This window comes from Orycteropus afer, unplaced genomic scaffold, assembly GCF_000298275.1.
Source record: "Orycteropus afer afer isolate SDZICR_OR568_19922 unplaced genomic scaffold, OryAfe1.0 scaffold00063, whole genome shotgun sequence".
NCBI classification, from domain to species: domain Eukaryota; kingdom Metazoa; phylum Chordata; class Mammalia; order Tubulidentata; family Orycteropodidae; genus Orycteropus; species Orycteropus afer.
The window spans coordinates 290,917-318,395 of NW_006921650.1; the positions used below are offsets into that span (position 1 = coordinate 290,917).

A 27,479-nucleotide genomic window follows, 5' to 3' on the forward strand; every position below is an offset into this window, starting at 1 on the left:
CTAGGTAGGGCTTCCCATATTAGGAAATAGAACTTGTTTTAAGAATGATAGAAAATATAATTGGAGGGAGGGAAAAGAAAGGGAGGGAGAGAAACAGAAGCACACAGAGAAAAATATACAGGACACTCCCAGCATTTTGTGGCTTTTACTCCATATATGAAAGAAGACAAAAACATACAAAGTATATGTACAACTAAAATTCAACAATATATACAGAAATGTTCTCAATATAAACGTCCCTGTTAGCTTAGTGAATGCCACCAATTCACCTAGGAAAGGTGTCAAAGTAACAGAATGGTGATTTGGTTCGTTCCTCGTTCTGTCTTTCCTGATTCCAGTTCAGGGTTTGGGGTCTGGATGGGGATAGAGTGGTTTTGTTTTGTTTTGTTTCCCATCATTTCTGCCCATTCCATTTTGATAAAACATGCAGCATTCCTTTTGTGACAACATTCTAAACTTACAGCTGATTTTTCTTTTTCTTTTGAGGGCTGTTATGAGGGTTTTTTCTTTTTTGGTCAGTCTGAGATTGGTAAATAAAAACACAGGAGTCTGAAATGCTTCTTTTTCATCATGTAATGTCTTAAGCTCATTAAACAAGTAAAAACGCTGCCATGTTTGCACAGATTCTTCTGGTGGGGAAAAAAAAGTGTCTGTAAAAAAGTCGTTTTGATGGATATTCCCAAAGAGAAGAGGAGGCTCAAAGCCTGGATTCCCAAAGGGAAAGAGAAATTTTCCTTACAGTGAGGGGTTTCTGGAACGCTGGCATAGAAACCTCTCCCTCCCTCTCTCTGAGTTGCAAGATCAATTACTGAGGTTGCTCAAAGGTGAAAATAGACAAGGTTAGGAAAGGAAAGAAGAAAAAGAAAGGTACAGAGGAAAGGAGGAGGAGAGAGGAAAGGAAAGAAGGGAAGAAAGGAAAGGGAAGGGTTAGAAAGGAAGCGAGTGAGAGAGAAAGAGCGAGCAAGCGCCCAGCCAGTCCCTCGCCACCTGTACGAGTTCTCCCGAGCCTGCTCCTTCGGCTCCGTTTGGCAGATGCAAGCAGGTCCCAGATCCTCCTTGCCTTGTCCGGAAGTTTCCCTATGGTAGCGATTTCCCTCGGACAACTCACATCATCTGTGGTCTCTGCATCGTGTCTTGGTGCGGAGAGGAGTACCAGTGAGAATAGCCGGGCATGTAGCTGTTGGGCGGCATACTAACGCCCTTGGCCGAGGCGGAAACGTCCCACACTGGAGGCAGCGCCGGCGAGCGCGGCGACAGGGCCGCCGAGCCCGGGAGGGGGTCGCTCTCATGCGGGTTACTGCCCTGCTTCAGCAGTTTCTTAAACTTGGAGCGTTTGTTCTGAAACCATATCTTCACCTATAAGGATATGCAGCTATCGTTAGGTCCAAAAAAATTCATCGGATCAGTGGCTCTAAAGTCAGTCATGGCTTTGGAAGCAATATGCAAAAAAAAAAAAAGCCCCACCGCAAACGCAAATAAACCCTCAAGTCTCCGCCTCCCTCCACCTTTTTCCAGTCCGCCCCCACACACACACACACCATCATATACTAGACATACTAGGTATCTTGTCTGGATACCTACAGTCATTGTAGTTCTTGAATTGGGTGCTAGACTGGATTTAAAACAACGAGAAAAATAAGAATAAAGTTAAAAAAAGATGAATGAGATAGCTGAATGAGGTTCAAAGTTTAAAGATTTTTAACAGACTGATTTACTGATTAGAGTCATATAATTGAATGGACCTCCTCTGATAGTCTGTGTTTTTACAATCACCAAGCCCAAAATTTGGCTGGCTCTATGCATGTACAGTGATCAAATGACTATGAACAGATAAACATTTATAAACAAACACCCTAAATATATCTATGCATATATTGCACATGCCACAGACTATGCCTGGAGCCTGTTTCCCCAGCCAAATATATCCACTTAACTCCACAGGGAGTAGGAATTGCATCTCCCTCATTCTTAACTTTGTGAATTGCTTAGTCAAATGTGATCAACAATCATCAGATTGTTAGGTCAGTCGGGAATAGTCAAAGAGCTTCTGAAAATTAAATTTGAATCAGGAACCTGGGATGCAAGCACATCTAGGCCAACATTCCAGATCTGTTTTGTGTGAAGAAGGCATTTCTCTGGTGCAGTTTTCTGTATCTTTAAAAATCCTTAGCTACAGCAATCTGCTTTTCCAAGAGTAATATAACTCACTGAGTAGCAGAAATCCCCTCATATCAAACCCTACATATTTCAGGGGCAGGGCAGCAAGAGAAAGCAGGTTGGATTGAAAAGAAGAGTTTAAGGAGTATCTGTCTTAAGGCACTGCACCATCATTCTCCAGCCAGTCTCACAAATCTGAAGTCCCCTTGCGGAAGATTGCCCACCTCAGATGGGACTAACAATCATTCTATGCAGCGAAGTTAATGGACAAGGACAGAGATACAGGTGATTGAAGCCTTGCCTTATTATTAGGGTCCTAATATGCTCAGGTAAGCCCTTTATTATGAACTCTGAAATTCCTGCCCCATATGTCTTTCAAACTCAAATTAGTAGGATGAGAGAACTTCAGTAACTGAATTTAGCTGTGGCTTCACCTGTTATAATCTGGGAGCATTTCTCTTTGATCTCCAACTCTGCCATTGCCCTAAAGTCCTGTGCTCCAGAGAGGAACCTCAGCCTGAGCTTGGACTCCATCACCCAAGATGATTTAATCACTCAGCTTAGATAGTCTTTAGAAAAACCCGCTTCAGCCATCCTAGAAAAAATAGTTTTTATTATATCACTTTACCTAAACCCCATTGGAGCCTATGCTTACCTCCCCTTCGCTTCTTAATTTTTCTTTTTATGACAATGAATTAAAATCCTTATTAGCTTATAGGGCCAATGCAAAGATCCTTAAGAAACGTGGGTCTTATTATGACTCCTGGCCTGAATGCTTTTTCCTCTCACATGTTTGTTCTCTTTCATGACACTGTGTTCTGGAATAGGACTCAATTGCATTGTGAGTTTGGTCACCAAAGGATGCTAGACTGGATGGGACTGCAGAGGGTTGGAGGATGTGCAAATCCAATCTAATATTTAATACCATGTCGTTTATTCCAAACTGTGTTGTCCCAGAAAATGCATAGCTGGAGCAAAGGCATCGTCACTAAGCTCTTTCCATCCTTGGTTGACTAGGCCAAGAATTCCTTCTGGTGTGCTCCCTGCCCAAATTGCCAGCAGGGTCAGTATCTCAGGGATACTCGGGCTTCCCGGGAATTACCTGTGTTTGTGTCAGTCCTAACGAAGCTGCCAGTTCAGCTCTCTCGGGAAGGGCCAGGTACTGAGTCTGCTGGAAGCGGTGGTTTAAAGCCTGGAGCTGCAGGCTGGAGTAAATGGTCCGAGGCTTCCGAATCTTTTTCCCTTTTCCATTGAACCTGATTTCCCCATTTTCAATCACTGTGGTTTTCTGTTGATCTGCAAGCAAAAGGACACAGAGGTGCGGTCACCCATTGGACCACTGCTACCATTTCACTGCGCATGGCCTGGCCTGAGCTGATCTACTCAAACCCCTCTAAGGGTTTTATGGAAGCGCCCCCACGACGCTCTGACCTCTCTCAATTCACGATGTTGGGGTTTCTGCCCGACCCAGCCCCTAGCCCTAACGAAGTGCGCGCGGCTGGACCGAGGGAACGCCCGAGGCCCTCGAACAAACAGCTGTGCTCCATTGCCGCAGAGGCGGCGCCGACGCTCGCTGGGGTGCGCGGCGGGGCGGTTGCTCTCCGCCGACCGAGGCCTCTTGGCCTGACGTTGTAGTGCTTTAATCTGTGCTTGAGTCACCGAGGTGTTTACGAGGTCGATTGACTCAATGTCCAAGCTTGGTGCATCAAGCCCTCTCCGCGAGTTAGAAATAATTCTGCAGAGGGACCAAAACCCCAAAGCACCACCAGCTGCCCAGATCAGCTCCTGAAGCAACTTCGACCCCCCCCCCCCCTTGCCTGCTTAGAACCACCGGCCCGATGCTCTCTGCTTTGCCTCTACGAACAAAGGAGCAGCCAACACAATATCGGAAACCGTGGAGGATGGGGCCTGGTCGGGGATGGGGGTTGGGGACATCTCAAAGCCCACGGGAAATAGCCCAATTGTCACCAGTTTATCCAGAGCCCGAGGCCACGCCAGCTCCCTCAGGGTCACGGAGATGAACGGGGCTCCCGACACAAAGTAGGCCACTGGCAGTCCGGCATGGCATGGGGAACAAAATACTCTCCCCAGTTTGGGTCCCCAATCCTGGCCAACACCAGTCACAGCCCGAAGGGAGGAAGAAGGCAAAAGGCGCACAGACCCAGCGAGCTGGAGAGCGCTGTGTGGGTCAACTCATCCGAGGAAGCCAGCGCAGTGCCCAGGACGCAGCCCGGGCGACGCGCTGGAGGCGGGGAAGAGAGACCCGCCGCGGAGCGAAGCAGCCAGGGTCCGCGGCGGCGGGAAGGGGCCGGGCTAGGCGAGGCCGGCAGGCAGGCGCCAGGCGAGCAGGCGCGCACGGAGCCCGGCCGGGGGCGCGCCGGGCCCTCTGGGGGAGGGGGCCGGCGGAGGCCCCGGCGTTGAGGAAGTGACTGGGGAGGGCGGGCTGGGTGGGGGACAGCTGGGAGGCGGGAGAAGCGAGCTGCCCCAGCGGCCTCTCACCTGTGTCGTCCCCTCGCGTCTGGGCGGCCGCGCTGCTGTTGTGGTAGGACTGGAGGTAAGGGCTGTGCTGCGAGTGGCTCATGTAGGGGTAGGCGGCGAGCGATCGGTGGTTGTAGGAGTTGCCGCCACCCGACGCGTAGGGCGAGCCGTGGTGGTGGTGCTGGTGGTGGTGGTGGTGCGTGCCGGCCGCCGCCGCTGCCGCCGCCGCCGAGTGCAGGCAGTGCAGAGGGTAGTGTGCGCCTGCCATGGCCGGGGAGCTCTGCTGCGAGTGCGGCTGTGGCGGCGGCGGCGGCGGCGGCGGCGGCGGCGGCGGCGGCTGCTGCTGCTGTTGTTGCTGTTGCTGCTGCTGCTGCTGCTGCTGCCCGAACTCCATGAAGGCGGATTTGGACGAGTCCTGGCCTTCCAAACCGTCAGCCATCGTAGTCATGGTCATCATCAAAACTTTGGGGGCTGGAGAAAGCCTTCTCCCGGGTTTCCTCCACCCTCCCCCACTTGGCTCGCGCCGCTCACCCCTCTGCAGCCACCTTAGCTCTTGGGATCCTTGCAAAAGAAAAAAAAAAAATTTTAAAGAGGGGGCAGAGGTGGTTCTCCCTCTCCCTCGCTCTTCTCTAATATATATATTTTAATATAAAGAGATATAGTGAGCGGGGCCTTGTTAACTCAAAGGGAGGAGGAAGGGGGAGGGTTGGGAGGGGGAGGGGTAATCTGCTCTCCCCCCCTGCTTTCCCCCCTTAGATTTTTTGGGGGCTGGTGCAGTTTAAGGCAGAGATTTTAAGGTGGATTCTGCGAAAGTTGCGCGTCTGCTTTCAGACTTGATGCAGACGCCACGAGTCGAATGGTTTGTCTCCAAAGGGCAGCGCCTCCCCATTGGTCAGTCGCCCCCTGACGTCACAGGCGCACGGCTTTTACTGGCGTGTGCGCAGCTTGTGGAGTTCTTCGCCTACCTTCGGCAACTCCTATCCCAGCCAAGAGCTGCAGACCCCATCCACGCTACACAGCGCCCGGGGCTGCTGAGGAGGGAGGCGCCTCCGCCTGGCGGGCAGCCGACGCTTCCAAACACAACTTGCGCCCCAAATCTTCAGTTCCAGTATCGCAGCCTTAGCACAGCCTAACCCGGGACTGCTCTCAGTCCCCTTGCACCCTTGCTGGTTGCCTGTGCTTAGAATAGTGCCCTCCCCCGCATTTAAAACCAAGCCCCCTCCCTTGACCTTCTCCTCCGCCTAGTCCCACTCCACTCCCACGGGAGTGCCCTGTCATCGTGGCTTTTTCTAGAAGTACTTTATTGAAATCACAAAGGGAAGAGGAACCCCTACACCTGGGCTCCACCCCAAGGGGGGTGTATTTAAAAAAAAGAAAACTGAGTCTATTCTGGCGAGGTTCCTGCCTTTTCAGGCAGTATTTCTTATATACTGAACAACAACAACAACAAAAAAAAAGTGGAGAGGATCTTTTTTTCAGAACCCAGCAGCCTGTTCTGAAAGCGAATCGTTGGAGGACTGACAGTAATGCATTTTTTCCTATTGAAAACAGAAGCTACTGTAATGCTTTCAAATATATGCAAATGATACATGCGGTTAGTGGTTTGGCAAATCTTGATTACAATATAAACTACCCAAGTAAAAGTGCCTTCGTCCTAAATTTGTCTCTCGATTACAATTCCAATTGATTTTATTTTATTGTCAACATTGTTAATGATAAAAATAGAGTCGTTTTACAGTTATTTTTACTTTCTGGAAGGAGGCAATTAGAGTTCTAATCAGGAATACACAAAAATCTCCCATGATTAACTGCAGTACTTTGTTCAAATTGCTGCTATAAAATTCAGAACAATTTGCCTGTAATGATTATGGACTGGGTTTATTTTGGGAGGTGGAATAAAAGTGGATATAGCATAAATTATCCTCTAATTATACACCAGTGTCGCCTCAATTATCCTCTTATCAAAATGGTTGTCTAACTGCCGCATTTAGTTTCAATTCTCTCCTTTTTTTCTATAAAAAGAACTTCATACCTTGTTATTATTAATCCATTTATTATTTGCAAGGGGATTTATATCCGCACATCCAGGTGGTAGAACCACTTCTCTTTCAAAGATGGACTGGGGAAAGACATTAAGTTCGGAGCAGCCCAGGGCTGTGGAACTAGTATTTCTCCCTCCGGTCTTCAGACCCACTCATGTCCAGGCAACCGAGCAGCAACAGTGGAGCCCCGGCGCGCAGCTCATGCCTGGCCACCAGGTAGGAGAGTCGGACCCGGGGCCCGGCACCGGCACTGGGATGGACGAGCCGGGCAGCTCAGGGAGTCGGATCCCGGGAATGCGGGGAGGAGCCGGGCGCCTGCACTACCTGCGGGTCGGCACTGGGTGGGCGAGACAGGCAGACCCCTGAGGGCTTGGCGCTGGTTTACCGTCCGCGCAAACACTCAAACCGCGAGCCTTTGGCTGCACAGAAAAGTACAATCTAACAACCCTGGGGTCGAGCTGTCTAGGCGTTGTGGGGACGAGCGTGGGGCTCCCTTTTGGGAAAACCATTGAGGACTCCTTTGCACCTTATTTCCCTTGGGCCCCATAAGTCATGCTACCTAAAGAACCAGAGCAATGGAGAATTTAGTGGTGCCGCTCGGTCCTGTAACTCCAGAGAAGGGTGGCTGCTGACCCAGCAGCTTGGTCTTTATTTGCATATTGCTCGAAGCTCGCCGACAGCGGCTTATGCTAATTGATTTTCCCAGTTCCCAGCCTGGGGTCTCCAGACGTTGTCAAGCCAGTTTGCCTTTTTCTTGCTTTCCTCCCTCCATTTTATCCTACAATCAAACTCGCTGCCCGCAGGTTTGCTTAGGGCTTGCAGGGCGCAATTTGCTCTGCTCTCCCCCTCCCTTTCCCAGCAGACCGCTCTTAACTTCTTGGGCCTCGCGAGCTGGTTCAGTAACTCTGAATTTATTTTTAAGCGGTGTGCCTTGTTCCCCTCCTTTTAACAAGAGGTCCACTTTAACACGCGAACCAGTAACTTGATCCACGCGTTTACAAATCGACAATGAATTAAAACAAGAACAAAAAGCTTCAAGGAAAATGAAAGGTGGGCTGTGTAAGAGGAAGATGTGTGTGGAGGGCTTGGGAGGGGCAGAAGGAGAGGTACCGGGAAGAAAAGGTTCTCCGCAGCGCGTCTCGGTGCACCGGGGCTGCGCGCCGAGCCTCTTTGTAATGCCCTCAAAGGGAGCAGGTAGCCGTGGCAGTTTTATTGCTTTATACCCTGAAGCTTGCAGTTAACACTGTGAAGGCGACACCCCCCCCCCCTGCGCGTTTGTCTTTAAGTTCACAGGTGTACTGCTTTTCTCGCTGGTTTTCTCCATCTCTGGCTGCACCCAAGTGGGACCGGTCATGGGGGTGCCCCGCACTTGAGCACCCGATCCAGGGTGCTGCAATCACTATTTGCAAAGGGATTTTTCCTCTTTGCTTAATGCCTGAGGAAACCGGGAGGGCTGGGACTGCCGGAGGTGGGAAATGCAGGGGTCTCCTACTCCGCCGCTAAGTAGTGGATGAGCCTCCACACTCTGTGTTCCAGCCCAGCAAGAGTGCAGCTGCAGCGACGTGGCATTTGTTAGGTGTGTTGAAGACCCTGCTGAGGAAATGTGCACGTAGTTCGCTATTATTCCTTTTCTTTCTTCCTTTTTAAAACAAACTCTTATACGTATGCATAGAATATCGCTGAAGTAAGAAAAAGCACCCAATAACAATCCTTGCTTCTGGGTTGCTAGAGGAACCCAGGACCAAAAGACTTAAATTTACTGCACATCTTTTTGTAACTCTTATAATAAGTATATATTTTTTCCTAATAAGTTTTAACTTCTTGAAGAAAAATAAAAGAAGAAGAAGAAGACCCTGCTGAGGCCTACGGGGTTGCCCAGGATGAGGTTGCCCAGGATGGGCTCAGATAGCCAGGAAGGATCGAGGCATCCTCCCGGCTTGATAGCGGTGTTTGTGCGCGCTGGCGGAGTGGAATCCTGACTGCAAACAGGAGAGTCCCACTTTCCCACTAGTTCCGGGAATAGGAAGCCGAGAGCCAGCCTGGCCCCCACCTAGCGCGCCCAGGTGGCACGCTGCGAGTGGCTGCCACGTGTGGTCTCTGCCACCAGCCACAGTTGGAGAATTTCCGCGCGGACAGGTCGCTCCGGTTATTTCTCTCCAATTGAACGCGGCAGTTCGGCTGCCCAGTTCTTGCTCAATGTCACGGGCGGCGGTAATGAGTTGGGCGAGGCGGATGGACTTCTCCTAGTTAGCCCTAGTCCACCCTGCACCTCCAGCCCTCCTGAGAAAAGAAGGAACACCTGGGTTCTTCAGGGACTCGCGGAGAAAGCGCACACTGCAGGAGCTCCAGTCCTGGCGCCAGGTTCGCCTCCAGCCAGGCCCAGGCTTCTACCTTTTTGTTTTTACTGGGAACTAGTAGTGACAGGCTTTGAGGGTGGGAGGAGGAGGGCAAGGGAGACTTCCCAATCCTTTATCATTCAAAATAGAAGTAAACCTGCTGATCTAGAAGAGTTGGAGGCCTACGGCTCTTTTACAGCCTGTGTAGGTGAGGGTTATATTCACTAAGAAATTTAAGAGGTAGGATTTGAGACCTAAGCTGCCTTTTGCTTTTTAAGGTGTTGAGATGTTAGGTCTTGTATCCCGGCTGTCAGTGTTATTTAGAGAGAAGGATTTGCTCTTGCCAACACAAGACCTTGTAGTTCAGCAGGTCCCAGGCCCCTGTGGGAGGAATGGACTCTTTGGGTTTGAGAGTCTCCTCCGGTTCCAGCTTTGGGCGGGTGTTTACATACACGTAAGCCTAGAAATGCGTTTGGTGCGGGAGGTGGGTTTGTAGCCACGTTTGGCCATAGAAATACCGTTCAATCCAGGCAGGGCCTGGCTGGGTTTGGTTGCTAAATTGGGCTCAGTTATCACGTTAATTCTAAAGAAATTAGACCTGGATAAATAGCCTTTGAATTCAAAGAAATAGCTCAGTATTGATTTACACAGCCACACTAAGAACCCCCTTCTCAATGATAGATATTGTTGGGGAAAAAATTCCTGCTAGTCTTTTCTTCATTCAGTGTAAAATTCTGTTTGTATAGGAGTGTAGGGAAAGGGTGCCTGATGTTCTGGAAACCCAGACCACCTCCCCCCACCCCGTCACACACACCTGTGAAAGCTTGTGGGCACCGGGGAGCTGCCTCTTTCCCTTTCTCAACCCAGCACCGTGAAGGTACCTCTGGCAGTAGCCGAAGGTATTAGACTGGGAGAAAGCAGAGATTTGGCTATTGTTTTCTCCAGTGATAAAATTGTCCATATCAATACCCTCTTCTCCCAGATTCCCCAAAATCCAAAAGCCATCCCTGTTAACTCCATATCCAGAAAGAGCCTCACTGAAGTCTGGGGACACAGCTCCCTCATCTCCCCAATCCTGGTTCCCAAGAACAGGTAGACAAGAAACCTCATTTTGGCACTGGCCCACTAGAGTCAGTGATACACACAGGGGACTTAGAGTTTTTCTGAACTGTCCAATTTGAGGACATTGACTAAGCATGTCCCAACATAGAGGATCCTGCTCCAGATGTTTTCAAGCCTGAAATTGCATGGGGCAATGAAAGAGAGGCCACTCAGGTCCTCAAAATCACCATTTACTTCCTCCCCCAGCCCATCCCCAGGCTGTGTGGGTATCCAAAGCTTTCTTAACAGAGGAAGCTGATGTGTTGGGCTATGAATTGATTCAGCAGAAAAACAACACATGCTTCCACCCTCCCCTTTCGGGACATGTATATTGAAGTTCTGTTTTCTCTTTTTCTTTCTTCTTTTATTTCTCTTTTAGCAAGCATAGGACTAGACTTCCTAACATGTAAACAATCTTCTTTCTCTGCACTGTATGGAAAAAGAACTCAACCATGTTTAAACACAGATTAAAACAAGATAAATGCCAAGGTTTGTCTTTTTAACCTGTAGGATAAACCAAGGCTGAGCCTCCCATATTTGCTCTGCTGGGAAATGTAGCAAGGCGAAGGGGAACAGGAAGGGGTGTTAGAAGTCAGATTTAATCAAGCCAGTCTTTGGAAACTAGGACCCCCTGACCATTGCAGGATAAATACAACTCCAGAGTGGCAGGGAATAGGCATCAACAGGAAATGGTAGACTATTTTTAGGCATAATAAGGAGTTCATGTAGCTGGCCAAATGGCTTCCTAAATGCCTCGAAGCATCTTCTGTTTAATTCCTTCATCCCTTCATCAGCAGTAACAACAATAAAGTCACAGCAAATGACTCAACATTAAGGGAGACCAGGCTTCAGTCCACTCTTCAAGAAAACCTGGGATGGAAAACAACCTTTTGCCATCAACTGGGCTCTTGTTACAGCAGAACAATAAATGAAAATAATTTTTTCTTAGATATAGTTCTGTATCCAAACATCCCTATGTTATACATGCACTAGTGATTGTCATTCATACACGTTCATGGGCACTTCTCATTCCCTTAATTTCAAGACATTCTAATAAATGGTAAAGCATGTAATCTATTAGGTTTCTTATCAAGAGTTGTCTTAGAGGGCAAAACATTTGAGGGCCCTTAGAAGAAAGGAGGATCATTTAAAATAATCTATCCTCCCTACCATTCCTTTTTTCTTTTGTTCAAGACAAGGCGCTTTCTTACATATGTCTAGGAGAAAGCCACCCCCCCATCCTACCCAGAGGAATGGAATAGCTTTTTCCTAGTTTTCACTAGTTTTGTGCAGATAGCAAAAATGCTCCTCATCCCCCTGCCTTCTGTCGCGCAGCACCCCTTCCCCCTACCAGCGCTCAAAGCCTCTGGTTCTACAAACACACACTGAGGTTGTGTGTATGTGGCTGGCTCATATGGGGGTACACTATCTTGCCTCCTACATGCTTTGTGGAAAGAGAAGCAAAGGGTGGAAAAGCAGGTGGCACAGAAAAAAAGGGAAGTGGAGAGAGAATATAAGAGAGTGAACAAGAGAATGCGTGTGAGTCTGTTTCCGTCTGAGAGTACCTCAACTTTAAGTTTTCGTCCGTGCTCGCTAGGGACCACTGCCCACAATGCCAATCGCACAACAATTAAACAAAACCATGGCTGATAACAGCAACCTTCGCTTGCCAGGGCGACTGCCTCGCGTGCATTTACCCGGGGGCTTCAGGGTGACTAAACCCCGAGCAGAGTTCCAAATGCTAGTCTTCTGTACCCTTTTCCGTTCCTGCCGTCTTATACCTGAGCCTGCTTTCCTCCCCAACACCCAGAGCGTCACAGTGTCGTTTTTTTCCCGATAGATGGGACGTCAAAGCCGAAGAACTCAAAGTACAAGAGGTTACCCTCGCTGACGAACGAGGCTCGGGGGGCTCAAAGACTATGGGCCGAAGGGTTAAGAAGGCGAGGGTCTCCTATTGGGATTTCAGTAGAGCAGTGCCCAGAAGACTGGCCGGCGTCCGGGACTCTCCGAGGGGCTGGAGCTGGGAGGGGGCGGAAGCGGAGCGGCAGGGATGCCCGCGGCCGCAGCTGGCTCCCACGCGCCGCCGCCGCGGTCGTCTGCGGGGAACCAGGGGACCGATAATGGAATTCAGGAGGCAGAGATCCTCCGAGAGCCAGCCACTGTCTTGTACAGATTTGTAGAGAAACCCTCACTGTAATTAAAACCGTACAGTCAGATTAATTCAATGTGTTGCTCGGCAGCGTTTTTAATAGTAAAAATCCGCTTTAAAATTGAATTAGGGTCGAAGAGTATTTCTGCGAGACTCGCCGGATTTGCCAGCTTTCATTGAAGCCAGCCCAGGCTGGGTTTCGGCGGTGACTGCACAGCGGCTCCCCGCCACGCCCCCCCCCCCGTGTCCCCCTCCCCCGCACCGCAGCCCCCTACTGGGGGAGGGGGAGTAAGGTGGCGCTGGGGGACTGATCCATCAACACCGGGTGCCAGTTTGGGCGCCGGATTGGGGGGCCAGAACCTGGCCCAGCGGAGCGCGCTGCCCAGGGTTCACGCTTCTGGTCTTGGGGTTCGGGGCTACGTACAGATCTTGGCACCCAAGGTTACCCTTTCCTTCCCAACCTCGCCGCTCCCTTCGCGGCTTGTGAAAGGTGGGGGGATGGGGAAAGGAGAGCGCCCTACTGTATCTTGAAGCAATTTCGCACCGTGTGTTCCCCTGTGTGGCAGAGGTTGGAGCCCGCTCTGTTTGGCTGCACCAGTGACAGACCGGAGAAAGTTGTGGTTCTCTCCACCCACACCCACACCCACCCCACTCTCCTTTCTGTTCTTGAAAGTCTTCCAAAATTTAAGAGTAATATTTCAAGTGCGGTGTCCAAATGTCTCCCAAGCTTTGACTTGGCTAGCCGACCTCTTTTTCCTCCCCCACCCCTCATGCTTTACTTGTCCGTGGTTGTAAAATAAAAGTATTATTGTGTTTTTCTCCTGAGGTTAGACACCTTGGAGCTGAAAACTTGCTCCAGAGTTCCTGGAAGAGGTAGTGAGCTGGCGCTAAGGGGGAAGCTCTCAGCTTGAGAAGTACTAGGAGGGGGGGGGGTTCTGCTGCCGGACCCAGCTCTCTCCCAAAGCCAACGCAATTTTCAGACTCAGAAATGGTCCTCACGGACCTTTCTCCACCACCGCCACTGCAGCGGGCTCCTGGGCTGCTGAATGCACGTTCTCGCAGAAATGCACACAACCAGGGGCATAAATTCCCTAACGAGTCAGTCACATCAGCAGGCCTGGGAAAACAAAAAACACTGTGGGTCCCTACTCCTCTGGCAGCAGCGCGCAGACGCTTTAATTGCCGCCAATTGTCACTCTGTCCCCTTTTCATTCTCTCGCTCCTTCGTTTATTTTTAGTACACTTCAAATGCCTACACACTTCCCTAGTAAGGAGAGCGCTGAGCAATTATTGCCTTTGCCTTCAGGGCCTGCTTTGCCAATCACTGAATGCGGGTGGAGTAAACAGGGCGAAAAGCGAGGCGAGTTATTGGTCTTGCTTATTTCAGGCGGAGGGCCGTAAATAACTCTCCCTACTGCCACCCCCTCATCGTTTCTTGAGTCCTAATTATCTGGGAGAAATGATATTGGCCCTCTCCAACCCTGCGTTTTACCCTCACCGCCATGTGCTCAAAGTTTTGCTCGAATCCAGCAAATCCCGCCAGAATTGGTGGGTTCCTCAGAGATCAGTTAGGAAAAGAGAGTTCCACGGGGACCCAACTCTTAACTCTGTAATGACTAGAAAGACGCAGCACGCTCAGGAACCTTCCCCGCCCCCAAGTAGGGAAGTAGGGTCCTTTTCTCTAGGGGCTAAGTGGGTGATAGACTAGGAACCCCCAGAAGCCAAACTATCCATCGAGAATTGTTTTTGGATTAGTTTTGGGTAGCTTCGGACAGTTTGTTAGGACGGTTATTGACATTGCTAATTGTAAATATTAGCCAGGAATTCTTAAAGAAGAACCTTAAATTTCCAGATGAAATGTTTTGCATGCTGCTCTGCGTTCAGCACACTATCTCCCCCCTCTCTCCCTCCCTCCCTCCCCCCCACCTCTCTGGACACGCTCAGCCGTCCGAGGTGGGGAGAGGGGCAGGTGTCTGCAGCAGCAGCCAAGGTGGGTTTCCGCCGTCCTGCCGATGGTTCTGAAACAAATCAGTACGGGATTAACTTGTCTGTCTGCTGAATTGTCTCCAACTGCAAAAGCAAAGCGGGCTGCGCCTGCCAGGGCAGGTTCGGGTTACTCGAGTGCGCGTCCTGGGCAAGCAGTCTCGCCTCTGCCATGGCCGGGGTTGGCAGGCGGGCCTGGGACCTGTCCGGCGCCGGGGTCGCCTAGCTGAAGGTTTTAAAAGAACGTAGCGAGTACGAACTGCTCCATTCTCACACACACCCCCTCTTATTTCTTTTTTATGAAAACATTTACAAGGAACCTAATTTCAGATCGTCGAAGTAAATTTCATGCTAGGATATATTTTACAAAACATGTAATCTTTCGGGGCCAGAAGACGTTTAATTAAAACCATACTTTGACAAGTTAGGTTTCAAAGCGAAGTCACACCAGCGGAAGGCTAATTCATATTCAAGATGCAGCCTGTAATTCACATTGTTTGAAAACGCCTGTCGGGGCAACGTGCTGCTTGCCCTCCTCAGTACCTGCCCAAGGACCCGAGGACTCCCAGAGTCTTGCTACAGGACTGGAGCCCCCCACTCTTAGCCCTCTTACAGACTGGCCTGGTCTTGAGAAAAATGGAGGGAAACTCCTTGGAGCACCATTGTTGTCCTTTGGATTGTTCCCAAAGGGCAGTTGGGGGGCCCTAGGAACAGGGAGACAGGGTACCAGGAAAGCAGGCAGGGATAGAGGGAAAGCCAGGGCTTTTCAAGCTGCCTCAGTGGGAGCCTCCCAACACCCTTAGCCTCCACCAGGCTGACCTACACTAGAGGAAGGGGAATCCTCCTGGCAGTACTCCTTTCCTGATAACCCAGAATATGACTGGGATTACCTGAGGCCTCAGCTGATTTGTGGGCACAGCCCTCAGCCCTCAAGGGGGGGGGCAGTGTTGATTCCCAGAAGCATCTGGACACTCAACTGTATTTTTGTAATCATCCCACTACTTCTCCACCTTCCCCGTTTCCGTATAACTTGACTGTTGTTGTTGTTGTTATGTGCTGACCAGTTGACCTGACTCATAGCGACCCCTCCTTGGGTTTCCAAGGCAGTATCACTAGGGAAGTAGATTACCCCATCTTCCTTCTGAGGAGTGGCTGATGGGTTTGAACTGCTAGACTTCTGGTTAGCAGTCAAGTGCCTTAGGCACTATGCTACCAGAGCTCCTATAAATCTTTACAGAAGAAGAATGCCTCATTGTACTTCCATGGAACAGCTGGTGGGTTTGAACCACTGACTTTGTGGTTAACACCCAAGTGCCTTAACCACTACTCCACCAGAGCTCCTATGTAGCCCCAATTAAAACCCAGAGATTTAGCTCTACATGGCAAAAAAAAAAAAAATGCTCTGAACTCAGTTTACCAACAAACTGTGCAGGTGCAGGGTGCTAATGTCCAGCCGTGCCCATTGGGGATCAGAAAGAGCCTGTAGATACAGGAGATCCACATAGATGTGGGACAAAGAGACCTTGCAAGGCTATCTGGGTGTCCCTAAATGAGTCTATAATTAGAGCTGAGGGGGCCAGTGAAAAGCATCTGCCATGATAAGTACTGTGGCTGCTGCTGGGCTCCAGGTCACAGTGCTGAGCTCATAGTTCAGCATCCACCTCCTGATCCCCAGCCTGCCATTGGTTCGGGGAGGATAGTGAGTGGTTTATCAAAGGTAGCCTCATGCAAGATCTGAAATGCCTTCAAAAAGAGGCCAGGATGTGAATTTGAGATCATATTGGTTCAGTTTTACCCAAAATGCTCAAGGGAAAAAACAAAAATAAACCCTCCTTTATCACAGCCATCCCCAAGACAGGGATGGAGGATTTTGCTGAGGGTCATAAAAATTATAGACTGGTTGATGGACTCTTCCCCACCCCATGTCTATGTTTTCTTCCAAACACAGTATTACTTTTGTATTCCTTAAGGTACAAAATCAAAAAGCCAAACTCACTGCCATCAAGGTGGATCTGACTCATAGCGACCCCTCCTTGGGTTTCTGAGGCACTATCACTATGGAAGCAGATTGCCCAGTCTTCCTTCTGAGGAGTGGCTGGAGGGTTTGAACCACCAGCCTTCTGGTTAGCAGTCAAGTGCCTTAGGCACTATGCTACCAGAGCTCCTACTAGGCCACTAGAGCTCCCTTAAGGTGCAAGCTTAAGCTAATTATAAGAAAAAAGCCTAAAATCCAAAGTGCTCAAGAATTATTGTTAAAAACACAGCCATCTTATTTTGAAGCCTCTTGATTGAAGTCAACCCTCTTTTGATTTCATTAGGTCAGTGTAGGAGAAATAACTTTTGAAAAGGCCATTCCAAAATACAACTGTGATAAAGCTTGTTGTTCTGTACAGAGACTACCAATTGGCATTTCAGTGTGTATCTTGGGAGCTCTGGTAGCATAGTGCCTAAGGCACTTGACTGCTAACCAGAAGGCTGGCAGTTCAAACCCACCAGCCACTCCTCAGAAGGAAAATTGGACAATCTATTCAGAAACCCAAGAAGAGGTCACTTTGAGTTGGGTAGAACTCGAGGGCACGTAATAACAACAATATTTTGTTTTGCAAACTGACATAGGTATTGACAGCTATATGCTAAAACAGTATGCCAATTTAGTACTTATTGGTCAAATAATATTCATCTTCAGTTAACAGATAAAACCTTGAGGTTACTCTTTTATGTCTTGCATTTTGAAGCAGGGTGCTGTGGTTCACGTTCAGAAAAAAAAAAAAAAAAAAAAAAAAAAGGCCATGTTATGAATGTTGGCCTGAAGGGTGGGAAAGACTGGGAGACAAACAGAGGCACTACTGGTATAGTTTTAAGCATCACTTTGTTATTGAGTTGAGCACTAAAATGTATGTAACTGACCAAATGCATTTGAAGCCTAATCCTACATTGGAGACTTGTGAATTACACAAAAGGGGAGAGGAACTCCAAATAATAATCCCCACCTGTTTTATTTCAGTGATAAGAACAAGCAGATTTCCTGTCACAAGAGTATGAGTGCTTTCAGACAGGGGCTTTGGAGGCCCATGTGGGCAGTAATTCTGGCAGGGCTATAGGGTGGGAAATCAGGGTGGTTGGTAACCATCAGTGTGGTGCTGCAGCAGGCCAGGCAGAAGCCTTGGTGTGCAGAAGGGGCAGGATTGGTAATCCTTCCCAGCTGGCCCACCCCTCATCCCTTTGCAATCTCAGAGCAGGGGTGGAGGTGGAAGAGGACAGACAGGGTGGAGGTTTGTGCCACTTCTCTCCCCTGCTACTTACCCTGCCCTTTTATAATCAGCCCCATTTCACGGATGTGGGAATCAACACGAATCTGAAAAAAAAGCCTGTGTGACTTTGATATCTGGGACAGTGAGTGGGATGGAGCACAGGTGTTCTGGCTTCTCATCTTCCAGGCAACTGTGTATGGTGAGGGATAGGGGTGGGAGAAGGAGCAGGGTTTGGGGTTGTTTTCTCAGCTCAGGCCTGACCTGCTCATGCTTCTGTGGGTTATCTGGTCAATGAGGTAGGTGTGATTTCCATATGACGCTGGCCCAACCCTCAGGGTTCCGAGGGCATTAGCCTTCGGGATTTCTGACTTCCCGCCAGTGCTCTTTACCGAGTTCCTTCTCTTCTACATTGTAACTTTTTTTTTTTTTAAATTCTGAACACTTCAACCCTTGCTTACAGTAAATGTATTTGTAGCTCTACAATGTGTGTGTCTCCCACAGAAATCTTCCATGTCTAGGCGAGAGTCAATACTAAAACACTCTTTTTGTTTCTAAAGTGGAGTTTAAAGGCGTATTGTGGGGGGACCGAGATGTCAATGTGACCGTGAAGCACAGTGAAACGGGATGCTCCGGGCGGCTCGGCCCAGCCGGGGCTCCACTGCCGCTGGGGCTCCCGTGCTCGCAATCCAGCAAATCCGACGGCCCAGGCATGCGCAGTGCAGCCCTCGGGTATCCGCCTTGGTCCTGTAGTTGGGACCAAGACTTCCAGACGCGCAATAATTACGTTTCCTTATTACACAAAGGTTTCTCCATCATTTACCCCCCTCCTGCCGTTCTCAGACGCCGGAGGGCCTCACCAAATCAAGCTGATAACCCATCTCTCCCCGACTCTTAGCCCCAGTTACCCAGACTCGGATCCCTACATCTCAAGGTCTTCTGCACACGTCTCCAATGTTCCTTTTCTTCTGACCCGCTTTAAAGGATGCCAAGATCGTACTCTCTCTTTGTTTTAAGATCCCGCCCTCACTTCTTTCCCTAAGACATAAAAAAATCCCTACTGGTCGATCTAAGGAGACAAGGACGTCAACACCGCAGCTCCCCATTTTGCTCGGCTTAGACCCCCCACCCGCGTCGGTCTCAGTCGGCAGCGCTGGATCGTGGGTGGCCACGCTGGCCGGACCTTTCCCAAGAACTCGACGGGCGCGGGAGCTGGTCACCCGCCAAGCCCGAGCCCTGCACCCCGCCCCCAGACATCAGCCCAAAGGCTAAGGACTAGTCGGGCGCCTGCAGCCCCTGGGGGGTGTGGGGGTGCTGCTCTCCGGCCCTCAGGCCCCAGCTTTGCGGGGAAGCGCCAGATTCCAGGAACGCCTCCAGGGGTGTCCTCTAAGCCCCTCCAGGAGCCCCCCGTGCGAGCGCAAGGGCGCCAGGAAGCCATCTCCTCCGAGCAGGAGAAAGGCCTTTTCCGGAAAGGGATCTCGCTAGGCGTGAAATCGCCACCGTTGCGTTCAAGCCTCCTGCGGGAAAGCTCGGTGGCTCAGCTCCGGGCCTGTCGGACCCGCGTGCCGCGTCGCGGCGAGGACCACGCCCACCGGCGCCCTCCGAAGCGCAGTCAGCAGGTTCTCCCGGGGAGAAACGGGCGTCGCTCCTCTGGCTTTTCAATTACTCTCAGCTTACCTGCAGGGCGAACGGATTGGTATTTTCTCCGCCAGAAACCTCCTGCCCTGGACTCCCCCAGATTCCCCCTTCCCCCCTCATCCGACCTTAACCAGGAGAAGGGCGAGATAGAGGTTTGATTCTTTGATATGACACGAATAATTGTTGCATCATGTAACTTCCTACATCTTGGTTTTAATTTGCAGTGAACCAAACAAAGATATTTGCAATTTTAAAATAAGCACTCGATTTAATAAATGGGAACATTGTGCGGGGAAGCCTCCACCCCTCTCTCCCCCCTTTGGAAGACGTTATTAGCTCTGACAGCATGCCGCTCAGGTTTGCGGAGAGGATTTTGTAAAGGGATGACAGACAGGAAGGCCAGCAATCATGGGCTCCTTGGGCTGAAGGTTTTTTTTTCTTCCTTTTTTTTTTTTTTATCAGAATGTTCTGTTCGATGCCATTTATCCTTGATGATAGAAAATTGCGCTGTTGCCAGGACGCTGCCGCTGCCGCTGAAATAGAGGGCAGGAGCCACATTTCCATTTTCCGGCTTGAAAGCTATTCAAATGAATTTGCAGAGAGGGGGTAAAATCTAGCGATAAACAAATGAGAATAAATCTAGTTTTCCCTTCCATTCTTTCCTTTAAATGTGTGGCTATTCATTTCCAATATAAAGATTTTTGTTCATCAGTGTTTGGGAATACCTGGGAGATAGTGTAAACCAACGTACAATTTATTTTGATGCTCTTAAAGCGACTAACCACATAAACATTTTAAAAGAAGTGTATGTCTAAATATACATAAAGTGTAAGAATTATGTATATATACATAGATCACATACATTCATACCTTCACACAATTCCAAACTACAACGGAGGATAATAAACTCTTTCAATAGTGTTTCAATTGAATATAATTTGCAATAATTTGCAAGCAATACTGGCTGTTGATTGTTATGGATATCGTACTAGTTGTTACAGGTAGGTATTGCTAGGTAGGATAATTTTTAAAGCTCACACTTCATGTTATATATTTCAGGATACTATTCAATACAATTACTTTGTAAGTCTTAGCAGATTTGAATTTCCCTCCTCAAAAACAAAACAAAACAACAAAGACCCTAAAAATCATTCATTGTTTTGTATTTATTTCAAATTAATCTCCCAAATTTACCTTTAAAGTTTTGTTTCTAAGTTAGGGAATGCAAACCAAAAGAGTTGGTACAATTTGCCTCTAAGGGATATGAAACAGAGAGAGGCTGATGACTGTGTTTCCCTGGTTTTAAATTTAGATTCTTTGGTAGCTTAAAGAGATTACATCACTGGAAGTTAAGAAATCACACATCCAATTTATGACATTTCAAATAAGAGAACTTAAAAAAAATGCAACCTATTAGAACATATATATGTATATAATATATAACGAAACATTAGCAAGTCTTGACAGAAGCTATAAAACTTGTTGGGCCCCTACTGTGTTTTAATAATGAAATAACTTTCATTGAATTCTAACTCTCATTTTGTTCCAACTTCACATACAGGCAGAAAATTTTCAGTGTTCTAAAGGCCTTTAAACTACAGTTACTAATTGTATTTGAGGTTTCAACTAGTATTTTAAACTATTTTTAAAATCCACCTAACAACATTTAAAATGTTCACATTTTTTTAACAAGCGAAGGAGTCTACTACTATGTTTTTAGCTACTTGTGTGTTTCGGATAGGCCACCGTTAGGCAAACAGTGCTGCACCGAAAATAACAGTACAAAATCCGAAAAAGAAAGGCCAAGGGCGAGTTGATACTGACGTTTCGAACTTTTCCAGTAGAATTTTAGGGCGACTACCTCCAGCCAGGTGTGATTCCTAGTTATCGAATTCGAAGCGATCCTATTCAGCTGAAAAGCTTTCCTGTTAAGGAATTATCTTCGTAATGAGAAAACAATTATCAACACCATCAGATGAAGCTAAACAAAGCAAGGGAATTGCCCAAGACTGTCCAATTTGCTTGTATTTGTTGTGGTATAAACAATTGGCGGTGAGCACAGAGAGTTTTTATAGAGGCTTTAAGCACCAAGATTCCCTCCTCTCTGGGAATTACACCCAGGACAAAAAGCTTCACTAACTTGCCTGCTTCGCCTGTTGAGGAAACTCACAAGTCTCCTCACGTGACTGTCCCAATCTCTCCCTCCCCCCGCCCCCCGCAAAGTGCGAGTCTGGGGCTGGCAGCTGGGGTCCAGTTAACCCATCAGCGAAGGAGTAGGCGGTCGGGCGGGGCTGCGGGGCTTCCTCAGAGGGGAGCCGTATCCCAGGCCCCCCACACTCCTTGCCCTGGAAAGAGCTTGACCCTAAGTTCCCTGCGGTACCGCGTGGCACCAGCATAAGGGAGTTTACCTCAAAAGAGGTGGGACCGCCTTTGGTGCTAGGACCGGGGTACTCTCCGGAAGGACCCCGAATCCCCGCCAGGAACGGCCCAGGTGTCCGGTCGTGTGGGCTGTCTCTCGGGTCTATCCCGAGATGCCCCTGTCAAGAGTCACTTCCTGGGTTTTGGGCACGTAGTGTGGGAAGCATAGTGCCTAAGGCACTTGACTGCTAACCGGAAGGCTGGAGGTTCAAAACCCACCAGCCAGCCCTCGGAAGGAAGGTTGGGCAATCTACTTCCGTAGTGATACTGCCTCGGAAACCCAAGGAGGGGTCGCTACGAGTCGGTCAGACTCATAACACACATAACAACAACAACAAAGTGTGAGCAGGTTTGGAGCGTGGTGGACTCCGGCCAGGAGCGGGCGTGACACGGGAGGTGGTGACAGGAAAGACACAGTCTTTGGGCGCTAACCCAAAGGGCCTTGGAAGTGCGAACAGGAGGAAGTGGCCTGAAGGAATTCTGTACCTGTGAAAAAGCAGGTCTCAGCTGCGTGAATGGGTTGTCGGTGTTGGGACTGTGTCTTGTGAGCGTGTGGCTGGGCGTACAGAGTTGAAAAAGTTGAACTTTTGGTGGAATTGTATAAGCGAAGAGTGTAGACTGTGGGGTCACACCTTGGGCTTAGAGACCCACCCCAATTCCCCATCGCATACCAATTCTCCCAGGTGTACTGAGTCCACAAAAATGTCCACGTAGAGCTACGCTGTTGTGCGCCCTTTTGTGGGAGATACAGCTAAAATCACAGTCAAGTTTGGAGGAGGAGAGCTTTTTCTCTTTCCCCTCTGAGAGGTGTGTATACTAAGCATTAAAAATGAAAGCGATTTTTTCTTCACCGTCTGAGATCCCCAGAAATATGGAACTTGCCTTTCTCCTCAACAAAAGAACAAGCGCTTCTGCAAGGCTGCAAAAACACTCACCCGTTAGGGGTTCCAGCATCCAGGAATGTCACACGGGGTGGAAACACAAAAGCTCAACATTTTGATATTTTAAAAGCTTTCCCCCTCTTTAAAATCCTCTGCGTAAATGCCTGGTTGTAGCAACGTGAAAGTGCTTTGGTGTGAAAACATGCTGCAGGGTTCCCTTCCCTTTTCATCCTGTACTAGCAGCTGCAAAACATTCCAAATGAGCTGGAAGGTCATTATGGGGCCTGTTAGTAAGGTGAAATGCAGAGTCGGCCTCCACAAGTAGCTAAACTCCCACCCCAGAAAATGAGAAGAGATAAAGTAAGTGTGTTTACAAATACAATGTATTCTAAATTCTGTATGGCCTCTCCAATCCCAAACAACTTTTCAGAGTTAGCCAGCTCTTGTACTATCAACCCACCCCACTCGAGCCCTGGTTCTCTGGTGTCCCAGAGCTGCATTCATTTGTGTATGTTTCTTAACACAGGGCTCCAGAGCTTTGAGAGGTGCAGCGCAAACAGTAAAGAATCGCATTAATCCGGCTTTGATCTCTGAAGGGAGATCGTAGTAGAAATCAGGTCACCACACAGATAGGTGCTGCTGGGAAATGAACTATATGTATGTATGTATGTATATATATATATATATATATATATTTTTTTTTTTTTTTTTCTGTTGTTCCTTCAGGATTTCTGCCCTGGCTTGGAGATTTTCATTGCCAGTTGACAAACTGGGAAGTGTAAATACAAACTATGAATAACTTGTGATTCAGAAGCTTGGCAGTTAAGCTTCTTAGATGGAGCCTTGTTTTGTCTTAGAGATCTAGATCCTGGAGTCAATGTACTCACGTCCTCTACCTGGTTATTTACATAAATACATTGGACCAGGTTCCAAATGCTTGTCTCAAATGCAACCTCCACAGGAATTTAATTGCCTGGAAAAAAAAAAAAAGTTGTATTTTCTCTGCTTTCTTTTACCCATGAGTCCTGTAAGCATAGAATAATGGTAGTTAATCTGCTTAGATAATTTAAGACTTAAAGATTAGAAGGCCTATATTGACAATTTCAAAATTCAAGTCTGAGTGCTTTGGTTAAGCAAAGCTTAGGAGATGACAGATGTGATAAAAGAACTGCCAAAAATTGGAGTTTATTAAAACTAAAAAGTGTGTTGTTTTTGCGGCTTTGAAAGAAATAATTGTTATAGCACTCACTCAATCCAAATGTGTCCCTAAACAAACAACTACAGGGGTATTTTATTTTCTGCTACCTGATATTTATAGTCACAATACAGTATTTCACTCTGCTTGCATATACACATACAGATACATTTTACAGTGCTTTCAACTTACTTTCCATGTGTTTAAACTTAATCAGTTAGTATAGTTAATATGGCTGAACTACATACTCAACACAAGTGCTATGTAAAAAATCAAAAGCTATGTACATAGCTTTCTCATTACTCCATTTTCCATCATAGCAGTATCAACATTATATTGCAAGAGGCTGCTTATGAAGCTGTTACTGCCACCCAGCTTTCATCAGAACTTGTAGAATGAGAGGAACACATGCAGATATCTGGATTTGTTAAAAACACCATTCTGTTTCAAATCATCCCTATTAAAGTTGATTTTCATTTAACCTCTGTGGGCCAACTCTTGATGACAGCCCAAATCACACTGACACCGAGGCTACCCAAATGCTTTTACATGTAGGACAAAGCACATTAAACTGCTTTGCATCGAATATGTCCTTTTAAAGTGATTTTAGACAACTGGTTTGGGAACACAGCTTGGAAGGAGGGCGGGACTGGAAAGAGGGAATTGGGGGAGAAAGAGGACAAAGAGAGAAAGCAGATGAAAGAAAAAGAGCCATATGAATGATTATTTAGTCAGAGAAATCTTTTGTGCTGGTAGAATGTGTTGAGTTGTTGTTGAGGATATTTTCAGATTCTAATCAGGATTTAAATCAGATTCAGTTTAAAATCAGATTCTATGTAAGCAGATGAACTACCATTGTAGTGGGAGCTTCTACAATATTCCTTAATAGGATGTTGGGGACATATTATTGACTCCAGACACACAAAACATTACACTAAACACCCCAGGGATGCTTTGATGATATTTAGCTGGGGGAAAAAAAACGTATTGCCTCATTCATTGAGCTGATTTGTATATTAACTCATTTGTCACTTAACCTGGCTCTATAGCTTCCCTTTATAAGCTGACTTTACATTTATTTTGAAGTAAAGAAATATATACTCTCTCTGGAATGGTTACTTGGTGGTCCTTAAAGATGATAATAAACATTCCATCTTAATTATATTTAGAGTTTTACCAAAAATGGTAATTTTTTTCAGTCTACTCTCTCTTTCCTATCAGTATCCCAAGAGGCTAGCATGTAGCTTGTGGGTAAGGAGAAAGAATAGACCTCCTTGTCTTGTTAATTAAAGTTTACACAGCTAGTAGAAAGTAGTAATTTTCTAGAAAATTAGATCATTTTAGATCACTATATTTCTACTCTTCTGTCTTTTACATGGTTCTAAGCAAATCTTCCCCCTGCCTTCTAAACCACCACATCATTTAAAAACCTTCAATTGTAAAGCAAAGATTGCTAAAGAAATATTCAGAATTTAAAGTGTAAACCCGACTCTCCTCCATGAGAGCAGGTATAAGTGATAGATATTAGAATGTAAGCATATGTGTGACAAATCACATAGGTTTCTGTATGGCACATGACACTTCCTATTCCTGCTTTTTGGAAACAGCACCGCTGTTAACTCCCTCCTGATTCTGGGGTTCTGATTCACACTTTAGAAAGGGCCTTCTTAAATCACTGTTCTCTCTTAAATAAGTAGAAATCATATTTCACTAGGAAATAATTAAGATATTGAACCAAAAGTTTGTTCTTTTCTTCTTCTTTTTTTTTAAATTGGCAAGGAGTGGGAATCTGTTTCTCATAAAAAAAATTGTAACACTTTCTTTCAGGAATTCACCTAAAATTCTTAATGGCTCCCCATTGCCCATAAAGGAAAGACAAACTCTATAGTGTGGCATACATGGGGAGCCTATAGCAGGGACTCCAAATGATCTGGAGCAAATGATTTTACCTCTCTGAACCTCAGTTTCCTATACAATTGGAATGACAATAGAACTGGATTATATGGTAATAGTGTGAATTAAATGAGATAAACACTCGTAAAACACTCAGCCAGGTGCTTTGTGAAAAGCAAATGTTAAAATATAATACTAACTAATACCTAACAAGGCTTTTTAGTTACTGCTTTTACATATGCTACCCCCCCTTTTCTATAAAGCCCTCCCTGATTCATTGCCCACCTGGCTCACTTCTTACCTCTCCAATTCAGCTCAAGTGTCCGTGCCCCTGGGAAATCTTCCCTGATGCTTGAAATTAGGTGTCTGTCTTTATGCCTCCATAGCAAGCACTGATTATTTCTTTTGTAGCATTTTGCAGGTTGTATTGTCACTGCTACTTTGATTATTATATGTTTCCCTAATTAAACAGAGCTGTGACAAGCACAAAATAACATTTATCTTTCTTTCTCAGAGCTCACAATTGATCCTGATGGATAAAACCCACTACCATCGAGTTGATTCTAACTCATGGTGACTCCCATTGGGTTTTTGAGGCAGTAAATCTTTACAGAAGTATATTGTCCTATCTTTCTTCTGAGGAGTGGCTGGTGGGTTTGAACCACCAACCTCTGCTTAGCAATCAAATGCCTTAGGCACTGTGCCACCAGTGCTCCTTAAAACCTGATGGATAGTACACACTTAATATGTATGTTAAGGAGCTCTCTGGTGGTATAGTGGTGAAGGCATTTATTTTATTTGACTGCTAACAAAAAGGTGGGTGATTTGAGCCCACCAGCCACTCCATGGTAGAAAGATGAGGCAATCTACTTCCATAAAGATTTACAGCCTTGGAATCCCAACAGAGGTTGCTAAGAGTCAGAATCAACTCAAAGGCAGTGAGGTTCCTCCCCCCTTCTCTTTTTAAAATATGTAAATTGAGTGAATAAATATTAAATTTTTCCCTTTCTGTTTGGCTTGCATTCATAAACTGAGTTGTAATTGTATGGATTCTTCTACATTTAGCTTTTTCTACTTAGTACTCCTCATGGATACTGCTAAAAGAAACCTAATTCCCATAAGTTTTGATGATAGGGTCTGTAATGAATTGTTATTTTCAGGACAAAATATCTTAAAATAGTTTCTATTTTAATAGGAAAACTCATGAGCTAGTTGGATTACTTATTAACTCCTACATTTGACCATACTATTTAATCTAAGGGGGCTTGGTGGCACAGCGGTTAAGTGCTCGGCTGCTAACCAAAAGGTTGGTGGTTTGAATCTACCAGCTGCTTCATGGGGAAAAGATGTGACCATTTATTTCCTTAAAGATTTACAGCCTTGGAAACACTATGGGATGGTTCTACTCTCTCCTACAAGTCAGAATAGACTGTACAGTAATGGCTTTGGTTTAATTTATTTCAATTATATTTTGGCTTATCATTTCAATTATCTATATGAGTTTTAATAGTCAGGTTTCAACTGGCATAAGGCCATGGCCAAGTGAGTTTCCAATGAATCCAGTATACCATTGGTTTAAAGGTTAGATGTCTTTGTAAGAGTGGTTAATAGGGATTGAAGGGATCATACATATCTTCAAAAGATCATTTAGGCTCATTTCACTGGCATCTTGGTTTTATACAACTCTTGAGCAGAAATTCAGGGAAGCCCTCACTATAGCAGGCTAATTTGAGGGAAGACTAGTATGATATGTCAGAATTATAAATGAATGATATGTCAGAATTGTAAACTATTAGATCTGCTGCATAGAAAACATTTAAATAAGCCAGGGACAAATGCTCTGTGGCTGGGGATTAGATCTGCTTTAATGAGTAGTCCAGAATCTTCCTTTGTAATTATTTCATTAATCATCAGAAACAGTTTTTGCTGGAGTGTTTGAAAGCAGTTTGTTTCCTTAAGA

General features: G+C 46.9%; 1 protein-coding gene across 1 annotated transcript; it reads right to left on the bottom strand.

Annotated features, from left to right (window-relative positions):
- Positions 1–1,104: 1,104 nt before the first annotated feature.
- On the bottom strand, positions 1,105–5,092 carry DLX6 (distal-less homeobox 6). The gene is made up of 3 exons (XM_007939783.2): positions 4,657–5,092; positions 3,260–3,453; positions 1,105–1,356 (listed from the first exon to the last, which is right to left on the bottom strand). The coding sequence occupies exons 1-3, from the start codon at positions 5,090–5,092 to the stop codon at positions 1,105–1,107; spliced, it is 882 nt and encodes a 293-aa protein (XP_007937974.1).
- Between the last annotated feature and the right edge of the window lie 22,387 nt (positions 5,093–27,479).

What these genes read in the sequence shown, in the direction of transcription:
- DLX6 (XM_007939783.2), bottom strand. Translation starts at nt 5,092, where the DNA reads ATGATGACCATGACTACGATGGCTGACGGTTTGGAAGGCCAGGACTCG. An exon ending in GACGCGAGGGGACGACACAG is followed by an intron (nt 3,454 to 4,656) that starts GTGAGAGGCCGC and finishes TTTTGCTTGCAG; the next exon opens with ATCAACAGAAAACCACAGTG. An exon ending in TAGGACTGACACAAACACAG is followed by an intron (nt 1,357 to 3,259) that starts GTAATTCCCGGG and finishes ATATCCTTATAG; the next exon opens with GTGAAGATATGGTTTCAGAA.